We start from the raw sequence: 24,202 nt of genomic DNA, 5'->3' as shown, positions 1-24,202 counted from the left end.
CTCACTTGATATAGTTCCAGAAATGATTAGTACAACTCAGCTAGTAATTTTTCTCATTACAAGAGGATACAACAGGGCAGGTACTCTAGAACAGTCTATCTGAGACCAGACCTACCACTGCTCTTCATTTCATTTAGAATCTATTTCAAGGAATGGGCACTTTAAACATCAGAACACATATACTTATGGGAACAGAGCAGTTTGCAGTGCAGAATAGTAATTGGTTTCTGGTTTAAAATGGTCTATTACTGATGTAAAAAAATTAACAGTAACATCCTATGCAGATTTACTCAGAAGTAAGTCCCATTGTATTCTATGCACTTATACTCTCAAGAAACTGTGCATAGGAATGCACTGTAAGTTTTAAATTATTATGGTATTGTATGAAAGCCATGTTAATGTAAACTTTAATACATTTTTTAAAAGTTTGATTTATGCCTCATGTCCATCTTATCCATTCTATTAAATCCAGTTAGCAAACTCTTCATCAACTTTAAAACACAATAATACAAATATTGGTGGGAAAATTTTTGCGAACTCCACAATGACCAGGCAAGAGTCATAAATTTTTGCATTCTTCCAAGAAGCGGTGACAAAACTAGTTGGGAATACTTAGGTTAGTAGTATGTCAGCTGCTTCAAATAAACAAGCACCCACTCCCTTGCAGAACCAAGTGAGAATTTTTTGTTAGTTTTTTCCTATGTTTGAAGGTGAATAGCTCTACTATCTATGTTTCTCAACCCTGATTCTTCTCACTCAGATCTGAAGCATACTTCCAGCATCCATTGCAGGAGCAAGACTTGCAGTAGAGAAGCAGTAGGCATGCAAAGCGTTAAGCACAGCCTCTCAAAAGCAGACTTTGTTCCTTCATCACACTGTTTTGGAGCAGTTCAACAGAGACCTAGGCCTATCGTTGAACATTTAGTTTCAAGGCAAAGCACACACTGGTCACAACCCATAGGTCTACATAAGGATGCCTCTTGATCTCTTTAAAATAATAATTTATAACAGAAGCCTGCACACTGCTTGACACACCATTTTTTTTTTTAATATGAGGAATTTCCTAATGGCCTCTCGTGTTTGAGAGGAGTTGCTGATCTGTGCAAAGAAACAGAAGTCCAGTGTGTCTAGACAACTAAAGGGGGTCTGTAGTTCACAACCACTCTCAGGTATGGACATATATAGATCGGTCTTTGGAAGACTCAGTTTAGAGCTTTAAGAAGTTTACATTACTGCATTATAACTCAGTGGACAAAATTTCTTTCCTCATTAACATGTTTATGCTTAATAATAAAGCAAAGGATGGTTTTCATTGGTTCTACCTTATATTCTACATAAGAAAGTAGAGAAGGCGGTGGGGGACTGGAGGACATGGCATACTGCTTTGGGAAATTAATTTTGCACTTTAAAATTGCTGTGCTGCAGGTTCATCTTTAAAACAAAGTAGCTCTCAAGCAGCAAAGCTTAAGTGGCAGTCTCCACTCATGCAGCATTATACACAAAGCCTTCTATAAAGCCTCCTTCAATAACTTGGCTGTTTTTCAATAAAGGAAAGCCTTGAAAACGGGAGGAGAAATTGTTCGCACACCTCCCAGGTTGGATCTAATATGTTTTGCATTCAGTCAGCTCAAGTACACAATTCACTAATAAATCACTGAACCAATGTAGTGTAAAATATCATGGGGTACTTGCATTTACATGTCATTAGAATGGAAATAGGGGGATATAAACATGTACAAACATCAATTCCATAAGCAGCGTTTGATTCAGGACATAAATTGGTTTCGCTAAAGAAAATACAATGCATACACTTTTTTTGTTTCATTTTATGAAGTCATTCTCGCTTTCTGGCTCTAAGCTGAGAGGTAATCAGGTGACAATTGCAAGTACTGTACCACTTTTAATAACATCTACATATTAAAAGCAGTTATCCAGTTAACCTAAGGAACAGATATGTGAAAATGCTGAAGAGGTAATGGCACTGTGTATGAGCAGGCAGCTTTAAAGTACGCACTTAAGCTGACAAACATCAAAAAGATGTTCCAGAGTCCCACCAGAAAGAACAATGCAGCAGAAATCATGATAAGCCTCAAGCTGCAATCCTATACAGGTTTGCATCACTTGATACATTTTCCGATCCCTGTCCTTATTCAATTAGGTCATTATGCCAACATTCAGCCCCATCTAGTGCCTTTGTTGTGTAAACAGACACTCCATGCCAGACACACACTGCAAAGGCTACCTGTCTCATTAAGAGCCTCTTCTTTGCATTAAGAGCCTCTTGTTTGTTGTGTAAACAGACAATCTGCTGCAGGCTATGGGAGATCTGGTTCCTCATTCAGAGACTTTTCTTGGTTGTGTAAACAGATACTTGCTCTGCAGGCTACTAGAGACTTGACTGGTTATGCTAGAGCTTCTTGATTGTGCTTTGATCACCATCATATATTAGGCCCGTCATTAGGCGGAAGGTTGTTAAGTGATGCAAGTCTGTACACAGTGGAGTGTAACCCAGTGAATACAATGAGATATACTTCTGACTAAACTTGTATAGAATTGGTAGGGTTTAGGTAGAATTGTGCTTAAGAACTCTCAAAAATGATGCAATTATTCCAATAGTTAGAAAAGTGAAAAGTTACTTTGTAACATGAAGGAGTGCACTGATGCAATTCAGTAAGGCTAAAATAAACAAAAGGTATTTATGCTAAATTTTACTCCCACATCTGTTTTAGTACACCAGAGTTCTCCACATATCAGACTGCAGGAACTCTACAATATGGTTAGAAATAGCAGAAATGTATGATGTTGGCGTACACCTCTTTATTCATTTATTTGGTCTGCAACAAGCATGTTTTTTTGTACCTCGTACTTTTCAAATTAATGGTTAACTAATACTTGCTTTAAACGAACAAGCAAACCAAATAAACCACTAATATATCTAAAACTTAACAGTAAGTTCAGAATGATAAACCCAACCAGTGCAATGCTATAGCAAAACCAATAAAAAAAACCACAAGTAGCTATGTAGCAAAAAGTAGTACTTTGTTCTTTAACAACTTGCCATCTGTAAACACTTTCACTGGTTAAAAATAGATGGTTAACACAAACAACTCCATTAGAATTGCAATAGGTTGTGTACAACAGATGGCATTATACAACAGTTCTAGAAAACATATTCGTTAATAGCTTCTAAGTTGTTAGTTGTGTCTACAGCCCAATGAAATAGCTGAAACAACACATCTTGATATACTATATCCAGGGGGAGAAAAGATTGTTTGAAACACAGGCCCAAAAGGAACAAGAATTCAAAACTGTGGTTCCCAAAGTGGGTGGGTACTGTCCCTTTGGAGGCATTGGGGTTACCTGAGGGACACTAAGAGGCAAGGTGATGGAGATGGGGACACTGGAATAATGGCACTATGTTGGAAAATGGCACTCCAAGATTCTGCCTCTGCATAGTGATGAAATTTGGTGGAAATTATTGGAATTTTTAGTAGATATGACAACAGAGTTCTAGTCAGACCCATATACTGAGTTTTGAGAAACTGTTGTCACCATATGAGTTTCTATCTCTTTTGGCCCAATTCTCTTGGGCCCAGCAACCAGTGGAACACACATTCCAGTAGAAGTGACTGCTGTAAAAGGCACTCTGGAACTGCACAGAATAGCACTCTGCAGGAAGGCTGGAGCCTTCCTATGCACTTTGGAGCATCTACAAGGACCCGCTGAGGTAAGTAGGACATCATGGAGGCTGGATGGAGTGGGAAAGACCGGAATAAGGAGACGATGGGAGTGAAAAGGGTGAACTGGGTTCACGAAGGGGGCGGGTCTGGCAGAGGCAGCAGCTGTCCTGGACCCGATCCCATGGCACAGATTCACGTGGAACTGAGCCAATGAATTCACTAGCACAGGTCTGAGTACACTCCTCCATTCTGCAAAGGGAATGAATGTTCCCTTACCCAGAAGAGACATCCACATATGCCTCCCTCCTCAGGATGCAGTGGTAGCCATTTTGGCATTGCCACATCAGCAGGGGAAGGGAAGCATAGGATTGAGCTATTTGATTTTTCTGCTTCTGTCATTTCTGTTCAATGACAAAGAAGAAATGTAGAATATCGCTTGGAATTTGAAGTATGGATTTCTCCAAGCACCAACAAAGCAGCAGCTGCCAACATGCCAATACGTGAAAAGCTCTTTTCTAAGGACACAACAATGCCTTCCAGACTGATGGGACATTTGAAGAAGGCACAACCTGATAAGGCAGTCAAGAACTTAACTTTTCTTCAATTACTTCATGTCAGCAAACACTGTTTTGCAATGTTCACAACAAAGCACTGATGGTTGTGTGCATCATGCAACATTTCATGGTTGATTGATAAGACTGGAAAGCCACCTACAACCGGTGAAGAACTGATCCTTCCTGCAGTTAGTGAGTCCTGTTTTGCATAAGTCAACACATGATATAATTAAGATGATTCCTCTCAGCAACAATTCAGTGCAAAGATGCAGAGGTGAAATGACTAACGATGCAGAAGATACATTGTGCAGTATACCAAGGACAAGAGAATTTGCACTACAGCTGGACAGGGCAATATTGCCAGACAAAGAATCTTTGTTTTTCGCTTACATGTACTTTATCAACAACGACAGTTTGGCTCAAGAGTTGTTATTTACCAGACAACTAAGAACATACTAAGAACATAAGAGTCAATATTTTGTGTTGTTGAGTAGTTCTACAAAGACAATGAAATTCCTACTACTAGCATACTTACTTGTGCAGCTGATGGAGCACCATCAATGACTGGTCGCTACCATGCGTGTGCTGCTTACTTGATAAAAGCAGCATTCACTGTGTCATTCATTGCCAACATCAGGGTCCAAAAATCCTCGGTGATTGCCTGCACAAGTCATTTCACACTGTCATTATTGCAGTGAATAAAATTAAAGCCCATACTCTCCAAGATCAACTAGTCAGGGAGCTCTGCAATGAAGATTTGGAACGTTTGCTGCTTCGTACTGAAGCTTGTTGGCTAAATAAAGGCAACTGTATGAGACACTTTTACAACCTTTTTGTTGTGGAGTTTTTTTGAAGGTGTTAATGTTTTCCTCAATCATGACACCATTTATCAGAAATATTTGCAAAGTTCAATGAAATGAATTTGCAGTTGCAAGGAAAGGAGATCAATCTTATTTATGGTCAAAATCTGTCATCTCTACATTAATTTCAGAATTAACTCTATTCAGTACAGAGTCATTGTGAGCTACGTCAATTACCAAGCCTGCCTGAGCAAGAAGAGAAAGGCAGGATACAAGATGATGGTCAGCAGGTTTTCTGCAATTATTTGGAAATGCTGCATGAAGTTATATTTGAGCTATTTGAGAATCTTTTATCAATGGAAATTCCAGATTGGGTGAAAAATCCATTTTCAGATTCTGAGGAAGTTGGGATAATGCAGGGCCTGAGCTACAAAATGATACTATGCCAAAGCCAACGTTTAAGTAATCATATCAAGAGAGTTTTGGTTATAGAAGAAAATTTCTGGTTGCTATCCTGTCCTATGGACAGAGGTTAAAAAGCTCCCTGTTGCATTTCCATCATCATATTTGGTGGAATGTGGTTTTAGTGTGGTCATTCAACTTCTGCCCAAGCAAATTGACTCCAGATATTACTAAGCGTGGTGACAATATCCTTGCAAGAAATAATATTTATGCACTCCACTAGAGTGACTGAAACTGTTAAAAATATTTCACAGAAATATTGTTAAGTACCTTGAACTTCAAGCAGTGCCAAACATCTTGTAACTGCTCCATAGTAATACAAGTGGGGAAAATAATAAATGACACAAAAATAATGGGAAGACATTAAATGAAATTATACTAAAATGAAAGCACTTTCCTGCCACACTACAGCATGAAGCATCTAGAGGACAAAGTCATTTTAATCGTGTTTTACACTGCACTGTCAAAGTTATTACCTTACTAACCTTGTATATGCATATTATAAAAATCATCCATTTATGTTACAGGGAATTACTTTGGGTTAACACTCAGAACTCAATACCTGAAACGAATCGCAAGTGACAAGACCCTCATTAATCATAATTTTCAGATATTAATGCTATAACACAAAGCCTTCTTCTTCACAGTTTGAAACTTTGGGGGATCAAATATTATTGAATACCACTTGCACAAAATTGCATACCTCCCCCTCCCAATTCCAAATAAAATTTGCTGGAGGGAGTTACAATGATAGATGGTGTTTACAAGTGTGAATCCTTGACAAAGGGGTAAAAAAAAATACACTTTTCACAAAAGGAAAGAACAGTGTTTCCCCTCTAAGCACCAAAACCAATTAGAGACTTTAAGCTTTATGTAGGACATATGTGCTTCATAATCATTTATATTCACAACCAGTCGGGGAGATGGCTAGCTTCCACTGCTGTGGAAATTGGCACTGAGTAAACCAATCAGATCCAAGTTTATTTTGGAATTTAAACCCAAATTTACAATGCATGCAGATTAATCTAAGCTAGGTGCTCTCCGGAGGTCTACCAACCTAGCTGGTAGTAGCAATTGCCCCTTTGCCTTTGGGTTGGGTACTTCCCACTAAACTTGAGGGTGGGGGACAGGATCTTTATCTGATCCCACCAGGATTTAGAGACAATGAAAAAGGAAATCCTGCTGAAGCTGCCTTGGAATCCAAGCTTTCAGTAAACACTTCAATGAACTTCCCTCTATAGGTAATAGGGTCAGGAAGTTTTGTTTTACCTTAAGTAAATATTTCTTTGAAAGTGGTATACAATCCAATGATGGTTGTGGGGGATAAAAATGTTTGTAGATGCCTGTCTGCAATATGCCGTATTTTTCGCTCCATAAGACGCACCTGACCATAAGACGCACCTCGTTTTTAGAGGAGGAAAACAAGGAAAAAAATATTCTGAACCAAATAGTGTAATAAAATATTTAATAAACTATAACAGAATAACATTTGAACCATGTAAACTGAACAGCAGTCAACAGTGGCATTAAGAACCATTATCACTGTCATTAACAAATGGAGAGACTTAAAGGTTTGAATACTCTAGTTTTCTGGAAACCCCAAGAACTCATCATAGCTGGAGTCAGAATTTATGAAGATCACAAAAGCAGGTGCACACAAATAGGGGATCACATTATCTTTCTGCTACAATGATGTTCTGCTAAATTCCAATCCACTGGGCCTCATGCCCGCTTAAGGCTGATCAGTCCCTCTTGTGCAACTCACCAGTGCAGCAAGCAAAAGTGAGTCCAGTTCCAGTCCACAGATGCCAAGTAAATCAATCCCATCAATCAGAGTTACCAAATCAGAGCCAATAAGCCAAATTACAGTCCAAGGTCAGGTTCCAGGTAGGTCAGTCAAATCCATCAGGGTATCCAAGTCCAGTCACAATCCACAGTCAGATTCCAAATTCAATAAACCCAGTCAGTCTCCTCCCCTACCTCCAACCTGCACTCCTTCAAAACCCACAAACCCTTTCTGCCTCTGGTACTCCTTATATCCCTGAGGGCCCTATTGCCTTCCAGTGGCTGCAGCTGTGCAGCACACTCTGCTGGATGCCCAGGCCTTACCCTTAAAGGGGCCACTGCTGACACCACATCTACCTCCTCGCCAGTTCTTCCGTGATTCCAATACAAATGAACAAGTGGAAAGTCCAACCACAACTTGAATTCTCAAGACACAACAAACCTCTGGATTTATGGTGAGAACCGAGCCTTACCTGGGGCTTGTGCAATAAGCAAACACTGGCATTCTGACCAAGGAGACAGTTTTTTCTTTGTGATGGGGGGGGGGCGCTTACATTCAGATGCTGGATGAGGTGAGTGAAAGTGCCCCTCCCCTGCTGTGTGAGTGGGGGGGGCAGAGCATCTGTGTGTGTAAGTGAAGGGGGCAGCCTGTGTGTGAGAGGGAGGGGGAAAGTGTTTGTGTTGCAGAGAAGTTGTGATGCTCCAGGCTTGGGGGGAGGGAAGAGTCTGTGATGCTCTAGGCTTGGGGGGCGGAAGAGAAAAGCTGTGATGCTCCAGGCTTGGGGGGAGAGAGGATGTGATGCTCCAGGCTTGGGGGGCGGGGAGAGGCTTTCCTGGGAGTAAGCCCCCCTGACTCTAATGGGACTTACTTCAGAGTAGGCATGCACAGGATTGGGCAGCGAGACTGCCACCCCACCCACGCTTTCCTGGGAAGCGGAGCCGAGCCAGAGCGGGCAGGGGGCGGGGCCAGGGGCGGAGTTGTGTTTTGTTTTTGTTTTTTGCGCAGTATTCGCTCCATAAGACGCGCGCACTTTTCCCCCACTTTTTTGGGGGGAAAAAGTGCGTCTTATGGAGCGAAAAATACGATAGCTTTCCTACATGGAAGCAGAAAAGCTATACTATAGAACCCACATAACCTGTGATCCAGCTACATACAGTTTGTGGGCTTTCAGGTACCATCTATTGCATTTAACAATGGCCCAATGACTCAACACTAAAATAAATCTGAACCAGACCAATGTATCCCTTGTCCCCTAGTCCATCTAGTGTATTATCTAAGTAAATAATACCAGAACCAGGGGACATCCACTAAAATTGAGTGTTGGGCGGGTTAGGACAGACAAAAGAAAATATTTCTTTACTCAGCATGTGGTCGGTCTATGGAACTCCTTGCCACAGGATGTGGTGCTGGCGTCTAGCCTAGACGCCTTTAAAAGGGGATTGGACGAGTTTCTGGAGGAAAAATCCATTATGGGGTACAAGCCATGATGAGTATGCGCAACCTCCTGATTTTAGGAATGGGTTAAGTCAGAATGCCAGATGTAGGGGAGGGCACCAGGATGAGGTCTCTTGTTATCTGGTGTGCTCCCTGGGGCATTTGGTGGGCCGCTGTGAGATACAGGAAGCTGGACTAGATGGGCCTATGGCCTGATCCAGTGGGGCTGTTCTTATGTTCTTATGTTCTTATGTAAATTGTGGTATCAATTTACTTACTAGAACACCTATCACGTCTTGGCCTCACTTTGAAACTCTGGACATTTGTTTTTAATCACTATATTTAACGTTTCCAAGTTTCTTGATTTATTTATTCACAATTCTTAACTGTTTCAGGCTACAATCCTATGCACACTTTCCTGGGAGTAGGCCCCAATAAACACAGTGGGACTTATTTCTGACTAGACCTGTCTAGGCTTTCTTGAAACCAATAGTGCTAAAAGTACAGAATATATATTTCTAAAAAGAAACACATACACACATTTATATTCACACGTTTAGTTGCATTCAAGAAAACCAAACATCAAAAATGTATACATTTTTACTGTACCTAAAACTATGTGAGAGATTAACCTGCCACACCTCGAGACTTTTTAGATACACAGGTTGCACTGTTCAAAATTTAAACACAGAAATCGATAAGAGCTGCTGTAATCTACACATACAGTTTTGCTGAATAAAATTGCCAAAGAGTTTAAAAGCACCAAAGAAGTGTTCTGCAGTTTCCTAGCAACTAGAACCTGCTGATGTCTTCTCAACACAAGTAGGCAATTTATATAAAATCTGTTGTGTTTCAGGGCATTCATGTGTCAAGGAAAGCAATGCTGTGCAGCAAGAACTTTCCAGCTATAAATAAATGTAGTTCTGAAAGAGTTTCAGAAATTGTAGAATTGAGTTTGCAAGTCTAAATCATTTTTTTTAAAATTTGAATCTTAAGTGCAGTACTTTGATACTTATACACATGCAATGATACACTGATGAACAATAATTCAGAAATTACCTACCAAACTTCTTTACATATAGTCTTAATTATATCATGATATCCAGGCCAAAAAACTGCCCCCCTTTGATAGGCAACTATGGTCAAACTGTAGTTGATGATATAACAGCAGCATTTGTTTAGTGCAGTAATTCCCAAACTGGTGGGTCACTACCCACCAGGGGAACTGGAAATGGGCCACTGCCGGTGCCACAGTGATTGTGGCACTGTAGGGACCCAGGGGCTTTTATATTTACCTGAGGGCTCACGCTGGCCAGCAGAGTCCAGGAGGCTCACAGCCTCCTCTGTGAGTTCCCCTGCAGTTGCACAGAGCTCCAATCACCAACTGGAGTCCACGTCTGGTTTTTGGAACTCCAAAAACCACAAGTGGACTCCAATCAGAGCTCTGTGCAGCCACAAGAAGGCTCACAGAGAGGATTCTGAGCTTGCTGGACCCTACCAGAGGCCAGTACAACCCCCCAGGTAAGTGTAAAAACCCCTAGGGTCCGTACAGCAGCATGATCGCTGCAAGGCCATCAGGGCCTCCCCTGTCAACACTTGGACTTTGGGAACTGCTGGTTTAGTGCATTTGAATACTAACCAACTTTTTTTTAGGGAGAGGGGCTGCTGGGAAAAGGTTAGCTGACCAAGAGGAGTAGCTTCTAGTGGCTTCCTTGCTACTCCCCACTTTCCCCTTACTAGACTAGCAGCTTAATAGGAAAAAACCCTTGGAAACAGGGGGATTCATCACACATACATTATTATATTATAATCCTTACAAAATTCTGAAAAATTGGGACAATAACACAGCCTAGATGGAAGGTCAAGGCTGAGAGGTAGTGGTTTTTAAAAACAAAAACAAAAAACTACCAAGTGGGTTCAGGAGAGACAACATCTCAACTGGGGATTTCCCAATTCATAGCTCAGATTCTTAATCACTATGCTATATTAGCATAGATCAAGTCTTATGTCTGAAGGAATGAGTTAATTCTGAACCACAAAGAAACCTATTAAAGTAAAGAAACTCCAAGAACAAGAGTGACCTTGAAAATGAGCAAGTAAAGCCAGTTCTATTAATGCAAACACAGGAAAATAGTTATATTGATTTGAACTTTCCATTATGGCTTCTCACATTTTAGGAACCATCTCACCTACTTCTCCCAGTGTTAGGGAGTTTTAAAGCCATTAATGCAAGAAGAGCAAGAAGTAATGAGTCTTCCGAAACTACCGTTTTAAAAAGTTAAATACTCCCACCATAATGTGTTTTCACTTTTTTAAACACACACACACACACACACGCAGGCACATGTGCGTGTGCAAAAAGGAAGCAATCAAAATCACAGATAAAACTAGGGAGGATAGATGTAAAAATTCAAGATTACTTCAATGAAAAACTGGGCTGATGACAAGTTTTTTTTTTAAATCAACAAAAGCAAACTGCTACACATAGGGAAGAGTTGCACAAATTATGATTAAGGATTACTGACAAGACTGTAGCACCTCTGTGAATAACAATGGTTTTAACAGTGAACTGAGCATGAGTCAACAATGATACTGTAATAACACAAATAACCTACACCATTTTCTCTTGTAAGAGAAGTTCTGTTTTTATAACTCTCAGACATTTAGAGCTGCTGACTCTGAGTTTCTGGGAACTACATTTAAGGATATCATTGACAAGCCAGAAAGGATTCAGTCAGAGCTATTAAAAATGTCAAAACAACGGCTGAAAACATGCCCTACTTAGATGGAAAAGGAGGAAAATTTGGGTTGGGGGAGATGTACCTACAGTTCTCAAACACTAAAAAAAATGTGTCAAAATACCGGCAACACTGTTCAGTGTTAGCCACCACTGATAAGTTTTTTTTTTTTAATGGATTTTTAGGACAGTGAGAAAGCATATTCGGATGCAAAAGAGGACTTTCCTCCTATAAAAGCAGTTAAACAATAGTAAGCTCTACGGAGATTACACATTAAGCATGAAATTTGTAATGACTGGTACACTGGGATCACGCTGGACAACAAAATCCTCCAATTCTCAACATAAAAAAATCACAGCCCAATCCAATGTGCTGGGTCCACTGCTGCAACTAGCATTCTAACAGCAGACCACACTTCACAGCATCATGAATGCCTTTACAGAAGCATGCTTAGCCACGTATTTCCAGGCCACTGGCAGGCATAGTAAGTGCACCCCACGCTTGATAGTTGCAGGTAGAAATTCTGCCAGCCTCAGTGAGTTGCCAATGGGGGCATAATGGGGAGGGGGATGAGCATAATGGGGGGAAATGGGGGAGGGCTGGGGGCATGACAGTGGCAGCAAGGGCGACACATGACATGGATGACTGAAGCTGGATGCTATTTCCTCCGGAGCCGCCATGCCGCCCTTTGTCTCTTTGGACTTGTGCCTGCTAAAGAGTTGGCACAGGACCGAGGGGACCCACTGGTGATCAAGAGTCTTATGGAAGGGTCAAGGAAAATAATTTCCCTTTCCCCTCCAAACCCTTCTGATCCTGCCTCCCATAGCATGCAGCTGCATGCGGTAGTAGGGAAAACCAGGGGTGACATCTCAATATTTCATCTTATCAGCTAAAAATAAATGAGAAGCTTATTTATTTTTCATATTATCAGACTTATGCCTTTGTAGTTTAAAGAGACTTGGAACCTCTCTGAATAAACAGCCTTGATCATTAACATGTCATCGAGCCAATGATGGGGTTAAAATTCAAATTAAAAAATTACAGAGGGTTCCCAGTATTTAACATAATAGCCAAATACTATTACTACTATCACTGTTTTTCTACTCCTACCTAAAGTTACTATGAAGTAGACTAGAATAAAAATTAGTTGACAATAAGAATCATACTGCATTATCTTTCACAGAAAATGACTGCAAAATCCCAATATCACCTCTAGCAGAAAGGGTCCAATTTTACATTGTACAGTAAAGGTGAAGAGTTACTTAATGGGGATAAGGAGTTTATAAAGTTGAAATACTACTCAAATCCTATAAGCTAAATCCCTACTATAAAGCTATACACTAAAATCCATGCCCTACTCCGATCAGCTTTTCCCCTCCGGTTGCAATGTTTCCATTTACAAACTAAAAACAAAAGGATCATACAGCACAGGGCAAATTAAGAGTGAAGAGGCTTACCGCCAGGGCTTTTGATAGTTTGGTTCTGAAATTGTTCAGGACAATGGCAACAATTTCACACTGAGGTACATAGGCATAGCCATCATGAAAGTAAACTTTTCTTGCACGAACTAAATCCACAGCATCAGGAAAAGAAACCTGAATTTGGAAAAGAAAAAGAAAGCAGACAAATTCTGAGGACAATCAGGGCCAGCATCCAATTACACAGAAACCAAATTAACCAAAAAGATAAAAACCTGGTGAAAGAAACAAGTTACAACTAAAGGGACGTAACATGGAACTTGTATCAGCTCTCACCAATTACAGAATGAATCTACAACTTGAATCCTGATGTGACATTCCTTTCCCGTATTAGATGCTTCCCCCTTAAAAATAACTGTTTCTTCACTTCATAAAAATACATGCTTGAAATTGGCGCTATTTACTGAAAAAATGCAACCTGATAAATCACATTTTGTCAGGAATCATCAATTTTCGAGAAAGACTCTTCTTTTGGAGGAAAAGAACCCGTTGGATGGGAAGAACCTACACAACTTGAGCTATTCACATGCCTGGAACAATCTCACACACACTTCCCAGTGGCGTTTCTCACAAGATCCAAAATGGCAGTGCCCAGGAGAGCCAGAAGAGGCGGCTGCCATCAAAGAAGGGAACTATGACTCTGGTAAGTTTAGGAACTGCCGGAATAAGGTATTGCTAGGTTAAGATTAACATCCGTAAAGCCTAATCAACCACTATTTCCTTTACAATGAGTCTTTTACACCAGAACATCAGATAAAAGACCAGGCAGGGACCCATATCCACACGGTTTCAATTATCTGTGGATGTGGGGGGTGGGGGCATGCCCATTAACTTGCTTGACTTGACTTAACTTGCTTTACAGACTTACCCCAACAAAACGCTTTGGAAGAAAACTAGATTGAGCTTAATGGGAAGCAGTTAAGCTTGATCTAGTTTTTTTCAAGCATCTAGGCTGCCAGGAGGCAGCCTGAACATCGCTATAAGCATGTAAGCTTATAGTGACCTGGTTAAGCAAGAAGTTACTCCAGTTTTGCTGCTTGAGGCAAGCCTGTAAAGCAAGTTAATGGGCGCACAGGGGGCATGTGAGGGTGGGGTCATGGAAACAGGAATCCCCCATATCCATAATTTCCATGTCCGTGGGGGGTTCATGGAACAGTTCTCCTATGGATATAGGGGCACACCTGTATCAGAATATGAAACTACAGCACTATTCACTTAAGTGGCGAAACTTAACGCTATGAAGGACAGTAAAAAATACATCTATCCATTTGCTTACCTTATAGAACACATTTGTTTCTACTTTAGAAACACTAAAACCAGGAGTTGAATTTTGTAATTTTATTTTCAGTTCTTCTTTTTTGTCTTCTGTCACCTAAAATAAAAGTAGCTACATTTTTTCAGTTGCTAAAAAGAGCTTTTAGTTAAAGTTTTAAGAAGAGTTTTAAGTGAAGAGACGACTGTGGAAAAAACAAAACAGACACCTAAGCAAATCCTCATGAAAATGTGAAAGTCAAATACATTATTAAAGAAATAGGGGCATGAAATAACCAAAAAGCATGGCTCAGGTGAAAAAGAAGAGGTATGGTCAATGTGAGCTAGGTACTGTAGGTAAAGCATAAAATAGAAACAATCTTGCACATAACATTAAAAGTGGTATTTTCTTTTCTCTTCAGTATTCCAAATGAATATTTACGTATCCAAATAGATACGTATTATCTTATCCATCTTCAGAATTAAGCTTTTGGGTATGCGCTTTCTCATGTATAAGGCTCACATTTTGAAGGATCTTTATACTCAGGTTAAGCAGAACACAGGATCTAGGCTGACACAGGTTAGAGCATTTTAGGCTTAATAGAGTGTTCCCAAGTTGTTCTCAACTCTCCAGGGTGATCATAATCAGGCCACAGCCCCACCATAAATTAATTTTCATCATTCCAGCAGACCACATTAAGGTTAATCACAAGAACATGAGTAATTAAGAGGCAGTTTTGTGTCACAGTAATGTACAATACAATTGTGATTCAAAGAAATTTGTCATTGTGAATAAAGTGCAGGAATTATTGCAATAACCTGTTGGTGTGCAATTCTGAGTATTTTTAAGTTACTATCTTTTTGCATTGCTGCAACTGCTGAAGTCATGCTTCTCTCCTTGCTTCATCTGCTGCCATAGTAGATCTTCCTTGTTTGCTTTTCTACTAGCATCTAAAGGGCTCTAGACTTTTCTTACAGATATTTGACAAACCTGATTTAGATAAGAAAATAGAGATATACAACCTCAAAAAACTGACAGACGCCTATGGTTTTCATCCCTTGTTATCGTTACCACTAATCTCATGGGGAAGAGTGGTCAACTCTTTCCTTCCCTAGCCCAACACAACTCTGCACTGGTTAATAACTCTTGCGTAGGAGCAAGTCGTTTCAACATCTACTAATATTGCTATATGTAAGCAACCGGGCTAGTACACTGTCTCATGCCCCAAGCAAGGCATAAAAAAGACTGAGTTTGTGAAAGGCTGAGAAGGAATGCAGACTTCATACTAACAATGGGCTACGTAATGGGCCATCCAAAGATTTTTTTTCTCTATACAGCCCACAAGCTTTTCCACAGCAGTAAGGCAGACTTTGAGCATCCTTTGAGTGGTGTATCTCTAGGTCGAAGCTTAGAAGAGCCATACCAGTATCATTCGTGGTCTTTTTGCACTTGCTACTTACACCACAAGAAAAAGAGTCATGCTGATTTAATTCCTATTGAGGTGGGGCTGCTTCTGCACCCACAGTGTCATCCCAAGGGGGCAGGTCCACGTCATAGGGTTTGGCATACAACATTTGGTTGCACCAGGGCCTTTTCCCATAAGCATGACAGACTACAGAAAAACAAGGTGTTGCTCAAAGGGGCTTATTAAGAAGTCTTAACAACGAACAGGACAGCTTCAGGGCCCAGAGATGCAGTCAGTCTATTCCAAAAGGGGATGGTCATGGACTTGTGTGTACATTTTCACTGTCGCCATCCTTCAACTATAAAGATCTTCTTCAAGGTGCAAATGTAATAGGCAATTGATGGATACAGTGATGATGTCTTAATTAGGGCTCTGGCTGGGCAGGGGCTAAATCTTCACTGAAAAGGCTCAGGGGTCTTTGTGCCATGTGATTGGCTAGGTTCTTCCTCAAATCCCTTCCTGTGGGGCTCACACCTTGCTCCTGCTTGGGAGGGGAGGGAAGAGCTTCCCTGACTAAGCCTCGGGACAAAGACAAGGTCCAAACCCCACTTTTCCTCCCCCATATACTCTTCCCCAGCCCTTCTTCCCTTTCCTTTTCCCCCCCATCTGGGGTCGCTGCTCTGTCCTTCCAGTCTAACACTGTGTGGGGTGCCTTCTTTCTTTCCACTCCTTTCCTGGGCTTCCTTTTCCTCCCTCCCATTTCTATGCCTCTTTTCTTCACATCTGACTACTTCCTCTTAATCCTCCTTTCTCCCCACCTTGCCTTGCTGTCTGGCAGCTGCTGGTGTCTTCCCCAAGGCTATCACCAGGCACTGTCCAGTTGATGGCCACAGAATACCTCACTGTGATGGTTTCAAGCGACTAGGATGCTGTGGGCATCAGGCACCAGACCCCACACTTGCTTTCCAATGGAGTATCCAAAAAACAGCATATTGCATTTATACTCACCATCCCAAAAGCTCCGTAAACACCTTCCTAACTTTATCATTACAATTAGCATAGGATGTAGATAAGAAAGTAACAGTGGCCCTGAGGAGAAGGATCACTTTGTATCCGTTTCAGTCAATTCACCAGTTATGGCCTCTCCTGGAAAGGTCTAATCTAGCTAAAGGTACCTTCACTCTGATCACCTCCCTGGTGATCTATGTTCTATGTACGGTGGCCCATGAAGAGCATTCTGAAACTTCCACTGATAAAAAATGTAGCAGCCAGAACTGGGGCTGCTTGGTGGGATCACATCGTCATAATTCTTCATGAATTGCATTGGTTATCAATTAGTTTTCAGCCTCAATTCAAGCTGTTGGTTATGCCTAAATTCCAAACAGTTTGGAACCTGAAAACATTAAGATTGCCTCCTTCCATATGTGCTTCACCACAGGCTCTGGTCATCAACTTACTCCAGCTGCCTCTGCCTTCAGAGGCATGGTGGGCACTGATCAATTAGCAGGACCTTATTGGTGGTAGCACCAACTTCGTAGAATGTCCTTCCCGTGGATGGCTAGCTGACCTCACCACATGCTCCTCCAGGAGATGCATTAAGACCTGGCTATTCCATTCAGGCTTTGGAAGGAAGTGATGTTCAGGAGGTGAAGGGGTTATATAGCTGTAGCTTCACAGTCACAATATTTAGCATTTAGTTTGCTTTATGCTGCCTTTTTAATTAGATATTTTCTTTGTTATTTTATACCATACTGTCACCGCTGCTGTAGTTTGTTTTATGTTACTGGAATTGCCTTGGGTTGCCTCAATGGGCAAGAAAGGCGAGACAAACAAGTTTAAATATAATTCAGCTGCTGCATGGTCAACAATAGCATTCATGGCTGAGCTGACATCCGGCCTCCCCATGTTCAAAGCCAACTCTATCCACTGCCTCCTCATGATTTTAAAGTGAATCACTCCCATTTTTTATCAAAGGCAGCATTAGAAGAAGCCATGACGCAGTAGGCATGGCTTTGTTTTATTTTAAACGATGCTCACAAGTTTATTGTAGCTACTAAAAGCTGCCTTAGTAGGGTCCATTTAGCTCTCTGTTGATAATCAGCATCTGTTTCTAATCAAACTGAGCCAATTAACAAATTAAAACTCTTAATTAGCATTGTGTGTATTGTCCCCAAATAGCTTTTCATTATGTTTATGGAAGGGAGAAGAGGCATCCATTACTAGTTATTTCTCAATCACATTTATTACTTTGCTTGTACAAAACTGAAGAAACTTACACACCATATACACAAAAAAACTACATCTGGAGTTCTTGAAAAAACTTCACAAACTGCTCTGTTCAAGTCATCTTAGCGAAGAAGAGAGAGGAGGCAACAAGTTAACAAAAATCACTTTCACATGAGGGACTGAGGTTTGTAGAGAAGACACTGATAACCAACAGTAACAGCCTGGCCAAGAAAATGCATACAAGTTGTACACAATAGAAACACAAAATGCTCATCAGAAAAGGAGCATAAGCTAGTAACAGGGAAACATAGAGGTAGGCCGTTTTGGGTCAGTATCCAAGCAGTGGAACAATAAAATTTTTAATCCTAAGTGAAAATTGTAGTGCTGTGGTTCTCATACTTTTCAGAGGCCCTAGGCTGCTTGCTGCCTGATTTAGAAATGCTAAGGGGTCTGGCTAAAATGGTAATGGGACAGCAGTGCCCCCCCCCAGTAACAGCTTGTTTAACCCTAGACGCATATAGCCTAACCTGCTGTCAGTTTCATGAACCACAAAAATTCGGTCACAATCCACTGATGGATCTCAGACCCACGGTATGAGAACCACTGCTCTGATGGCTTGCACCAATGCATTGATTTAAGCTCACAGAACTACAAATGTAGAAATGTGAAGAGAACTGCATTATGAGTTTAATTTCAGCCAGTAAGTCCTTGAAATTTGTCACCATGCTTGGGGGGGGGAAAGAAATTTGGTGACAGTCGTATTTTTCCTTTAGATATTTTGTCATTATAAAAAATAACTGATCACTTTTCTGTTCATTTGATGCAGTATTTCCCAACATGGGGCCCCCCCGACTCCCCAGGGCAATGGGTACCAGTCGCTACCCCCTTAAGGGTGTGGCGACATGCTGTAATATAGTAATGACGGGGACAGCATCTCTGGGATCACGCCAACATGGAGATAAAGGCTTTTTTAAAATAAACCTGGAGCAGCATCGGCCCTCCACTGAATGCAGGGGAGCCACGCCTCAGAACAGCTGGTTTCCTGATGCAATTGTGACCCACTTCCAAAAATGAATCACAAATGTCAGGGAGATGTTTGAAGGTGCGGGCCCCCCACACCCTCCAGAGGGCAGGAGCTATCCCCAAGTACACTTTTTTTGCTCCGGTGGCATGATCCCGGAGGTGCCATCACCACCGTCAAACTCCTCTGCCCCACAAACAGTGGTCCCAATGTTTGTGTAAAGGTTGGGAACCACTGGTTTAATGAAAACAGTTTTTGCATGGTGCATACAGGAAAAACTTCCATCCAATTCTATGTTTGGACCAATTTCATATAATTTACTAAAGTAGGAGATTCAGTAGGAGACACACCGGGCTTTATTTGTTCCACATACAATCAAACAAGAATCTGATTCTTATCACCAGGGCTGAAAAGCACAATCTTTCTCTCCACAAAAGCATTCTAGGTTTTTGTACAAACCCAGTCCTCAGAAGCAGCTCAGTCCTTTGAGTCCCTCTCCACCCCACTTCTTTAATCAACCTTGAGAAGGCAACCACTGAGTGAGTTGCTCCAAAACCTGAATTTTTGCCCCTTATTGACGTGGGAAGGTTTGCTGCACCAAGCCCAGTTTCTTATACAGCAACACAAAAGCTGACATGTTCCATTCTCAAGGAATATCTTGCTACTTAGTTCATTTTTCTATGAAGTCATTTTACGCATTTGCTTTGCTTTTATATTTTTCCTTCTGGTGTGTGTGTCTGGAACGGAAGTGGGGAGGAGATTAGGATTGCTTGAAAGCATCCTTTTTGCTGATTTGTTGTCCTAGTGCTGGTTGATGCAGTACAGTGAGAGAGACTTATACCAGCACATGCAAGAAAGCACATATGTCTTGGAGCTCATATCATACAGAGCCTGATTTGAAGACAGCCTTGTGCATGGACATCCAAGTGGAGCAAAAATATTCAGCCCTGATGTAGGAGCAAAGCCTCTCCTTTCCCTTCCCAAGATGCCTGTGAAGAAACAAGATGGTTCTCTTTCCCTTGGGCTAAGCTTTTGAAGAACACAGTAATTAGAGAGCACAAGCTCTTTCCTTTCCCTAAAAAATCTAGCCCTGATTTTTGCAACTTCCATTCAATTGCATAGAGAAGCATTTTTCCCTTGCCAGGAAGTCCCTCCACTGAGGCAACTGGTTTTCTTGAAGCCCAATTATCCTTACAATCTTATGGTCTTTTGTTCCCAGGAGCCATTAGATATGAATGCTTGTTTATTTTCCAGGTCTACTGCTCCAAGTCTACTTGCAGTAAGTCAAATATGCAGTTTGGCAGTATGTGCATTCTATTAGCCAGGTCAGCCATTTCATAGCTACAAGATAGCAAAAACTATACAAAACTTCCCATGGATACCAACTATAAACTATTAAAATGCTAATACTCAAAATAAGATTCCCTAGCCCAAACTCCCATATAATTTCTGAAAACAGGTGAATTCTAGCAGCTGCTGTTCTTGAAAAGTTGTGCAAAAGACTCTAATTTCTGAAACAAAAAACTTTTGATTAAAACCAGCATAGTTTGGATCATATTACTGTGATTCAAGTTGGTGAGAAACCACTCTGTTAAGTCAAAGCATAGGAGTTACTTGGCACTAAATTTAAAAGTTAAAATTAGCTACTTTCAAAATCCATTTACCCTTGCGTTTCTCTGAAAGTCAGTCAATAACTCAATTCCTTGAAATTATCGGCATTTACATAAATTTCTCTACCATTCAGTACTATTCTCTACTATAAAATGGTCTAAAAGTGATATAACTTGAAAGATACCTGTTTTTATCAGAACAATTGACACACAGAATAGGAAATTGAATAACTGTCATTTGCACTGCTTACCAAAGCTCCCCAAAGCCACTGTTTTTAAAATTATGACCCCCCCCCAAAAAAAAAGCTACTTGGGGAAAAACTGAATTTCACTGACTTCTGTTTCCTTTCCTACCCCCCCCATTTATTCTGCACAGCAAACCAGCAGCTGCATTACAGAACATTAGCTCCTCCAACTGACTGTTCCAGAACACAATTTTTCCTCCCCAGTAGTGCAGTACAACATACTTTTAAAATAATCTAGTTTAAAGAATATATATGAAAGATTAATGAACACCTGCTTAGCAATGGTTGTCACGAGCATCAAATTCAGATGCCAGTAAAGTTCAAGCAATACACTATCTTTATGAAAAAAAATTCAGTCTAAAATTCTGAAAAATAGTGCCAGTATTATGCAATTCACTATGAAATCTAACAATATTGTATCCTATAATCTTTCCTTTGCCACAATCTTTATCAACACTGGAAAAAGTAAAAATGAAGCCTCCACATTTAATATAAACAAATCATAATTGTTTAATTTTTGTTTCTAGTTATGTTCAGGACCAATAAATCTATTAGTGCACCATTCTTCTTTGGCCTTCCTTGCTAAGGGATCATAGGGTAACCCTGTATCATGTGCTCCATTCCCTACCATAAGCCTCAACCATGTTTATGTTGGTACCAACAGTAGACTTAATTTAACCAGGCTGGAACTTGTTCTCAGTTGGCAAGGGGCTGTAAGAAAACATGCGATCCTTCAATCAGTACAGTATTCTCAATTCCTTCAGTGTGGCATACTACTAAGGGCCCAATCCTATCCAACTTTCCAGCACCAATGCAACCATGGAAATGGGACATGTGCTGCATTCTATGGTGGGAGGAGAGTCATGGAGGCCTCCTTAATGTAAGGGTTGCATCAGCACTAGAAAGTTGAACAGGATTGAGCCTTCAATGTATTCATTGCCTCTCCAAAAGGAACTGCCTGCTTTATAACTTTTTCAATGGTGACTTCTCCATTCTAAGAAAGGTATCTACAAGCATAGATAGAAAAGATTACACTTCAATCTATTTCTTACATTTCAAGAGATTTCATAAAGAATCTAGTTTGCTTCACTGACAAAATTTGAGGCACAACAGATGAATCCAATTCCTCATTTCTGCTAAGAATGTGATGCTTGAGGGCCCAATCCTAAAGAGTGTTCGTTGGCTTACTGCCAGCGCACACTGTCGCAAATGGGCCATAAGACATGTTTGTAGGCCCTAGCGCCAGTGGAGCACCAGTGCTAGCCCAGCACTGGTTGGCGCTGGACTAGTACCGATGGAGCTCTGGAGCGATTGCGTGGAGCTCTGGTGCGGTTGCGTGGATCACCAGGAAGCCGAGAGGTAGGTGAGGTGTGGAGGAGGCATTCTGGGACGGAGGAGATGGATACCGGGCAGCTCAGGATTGGTCTGCCTGTTTCCTAGAAGTATAAAAACTGCATGCCTGTGTTTGTGCAGCCCCCCAATGAGTCCTGACACCTTAAGTATCAGTATTTAATCCTCAAGCAGTTCCTAAGAATTACCTGTGCTTGCAACAGATTCTGCATGTAGATTTTGTAAAGTATTTTACAGTCAGTGCAATACTGTAAACAAATGATGGAAATAATCAGAGACGTGTTTCCTCTACCAAAATAGCCAAAATTGTAATATCACAATAACTGATGAAAGTTTCCAGGCTCCATTTTGGTATTAGTTCAAAGTTTCATTTACAATATCCACTGATAGTGTGATAAGCAGGACTTTACTAATAACCCAATATCAAAGGAGAGCAATCTCCAAAACTCTTGTCCTACTTTCTTGTCTCATTTGAAACTTATAAGTTAGAGCAGTGGTTCTCACACATTTAGCACTGGGACCCACCAGGACAGAATGAGAATCTGTCAGGACCCACCAGAAGTGATGTCATGACTGGAAATGACATCATCAAGCAGGAAAATTTTTAACTATCCTAGGCTGTAATCCTACCCACACTTACCCAGTTTCCTTTACTATCATTGTTAAAAGAATATACATAGTAGCTTGTTAAAAATACAGGTCTATAACATTTCCCCAAATGCAGTCACATATCATGGTAGCATCAAGTTTAATATATTAAAAATAAAATATTGAAATGAATGGGGACCCACCTGAAATTGTCTCGCGACCCACCTAATGGGTCCCAACCCACAGTTTGAGAAACACTGAGTTAGAGGACCAATCAGTTAAGGGTAGTGGGTGGGAAGAACTGCAGAAAGCTAGCAGCATGAGTTCAACTTTGTCATTTAGTATAGACATCATATTACACAATATACATTCTAAAAGGTTTCTGCTTTTACAATAATTTATTAATTTATATATTAGGAATAGTTAATCACATAAACTATGCTACAGTTTAAAAGGAAAAGGCAGAGAAAAATTTCTGTGATCCCCAAAACATATATCTAAAATGCATTGTCAAAGGCTTTGAACTATAGCCTCTCGCAGATTGTTTATCAGGATGTCTGCTGTTGGAGTTGTGACCTTTTCTTAGGAAACAAAAGTGTAACTGAATAGAAGTCTTCGTACAAATCTTGTTAACCTTTGCCATTCACTTGTAACATGCTATAACAACTTTGTCAGCCAAGCTGACCTTCACAAACTTCATTTTAATCTATCCTCTTCCATATCCTGTCTCCAGGACTATTACAAAAGAAAAAATTGCATAAACTACCCTCTTCTTAAAGCAGGATCCCGCAGATCACAGTTACAGCCTTCCTTTGGTTGGCAACTGTAGGAAACAGGATACTCGTCAAAATGAACCTTTGATCTGATCTAGTGGATCTTTCTTAAGTTTACTGTAGAAATTGCGTAGCATGTTAATAGTCACCCTAATTAATAACTGCACAAGGCCCACATAAGCCTTAACTGAAATTCCATTCTGTTACACAGATTTTTTTTTAAAAGGCCAAATTTTTGTATGTGAAAGACAACAAAAATGTAGTTGGAGAAGCATCCAAGCACAACTGTGCAACCCTCCACCTTGATTAAATATAAATGAAGCCAAATCAAATGCTCACTCAATAGAACTGCTTGCTGCATGGCAATCCACACCTTACCAAGTGTAGCAAAGGAAAAAATCCATTATCATAATGAAACTTAAGCAATACAAGATTTTTAATTCATCTGTAATCCTAAATACTAATGATGGATCAAAAAGTCTTACAGATAAGAGACTATCTCTTCTCAAAAATTTTGTCAGTGTTGCAAACTAGTCATGGTTGACCAATTCATCTCAGTTAAGCCATGAGGACAGTGTCCAAATTATCAATCTGCAAATCAGATCATTTCCACTACAAAGATTTCATGTTTTAGCATTGATTTTAGGGAAAAGAGACTCATAATTCCACTTATAGAACCTACAGAATAAAACAGCTTACAGAAACAAGATATTGTCCAGTATATATACAGGTCGTGCCTCATTATCCACCGATTTGGCATCCACCAATACTGGGGTCCACCTTTAAATGCCTTGCATCAA

The 24,202-nt window shown here is 40.5% G+C and overlaps 1 protein-coding gene across 1 annotated transcript in view; it reads right to left on the bottom strand.

Annotated features, from left to right (window-relative positions):
* Positions 1 to 24,202, bottom strand: part of PRIM2 (DNA primase subunit 2) — an 87,736-nt gene that overhangs the window by 49,151 nt on the left and 14,383 nt on the right. Inside the window, exons 6-7 of the mRNA XM_066609490.1 lie at positions 14,209 to 14,304; positions 12,912 to 13,049 (exon numbers count right to left, since the gene is read on the bottom strand). Of these exons, the coding sequence (XP_066465587.1) occupies positions 12,912 to 13,049; positions 14,209 to 14,304 (234 nt within the window). The remainder of the gene's footprint in view (positions 1 to 12,911; positions 13,050 to 14,208; positions 14,305 to 24,202) is intronic.

This window comes from Tiliqua scincoides, chromosome 1 (genome assembly GCF_035046505.1).
Source record: "Tiliqua scincoides isolate rTilSci1 chromosome 1, rTilSci1.hap2, whole genome shotgun sequence".
NCBI classification, from domain to species: domain Eukaryota; kingdom Metazoa; phylum Chordata; class Lepidosauria; order Squamata; family Scincidae; genus Tiliqua; species Tiliqua scincoides.
The sequence above is the reverse complement of the archived record's forward strand: the minus strand, read 5'-3'. Positions and strand labels throughout refer to the sequence as shown.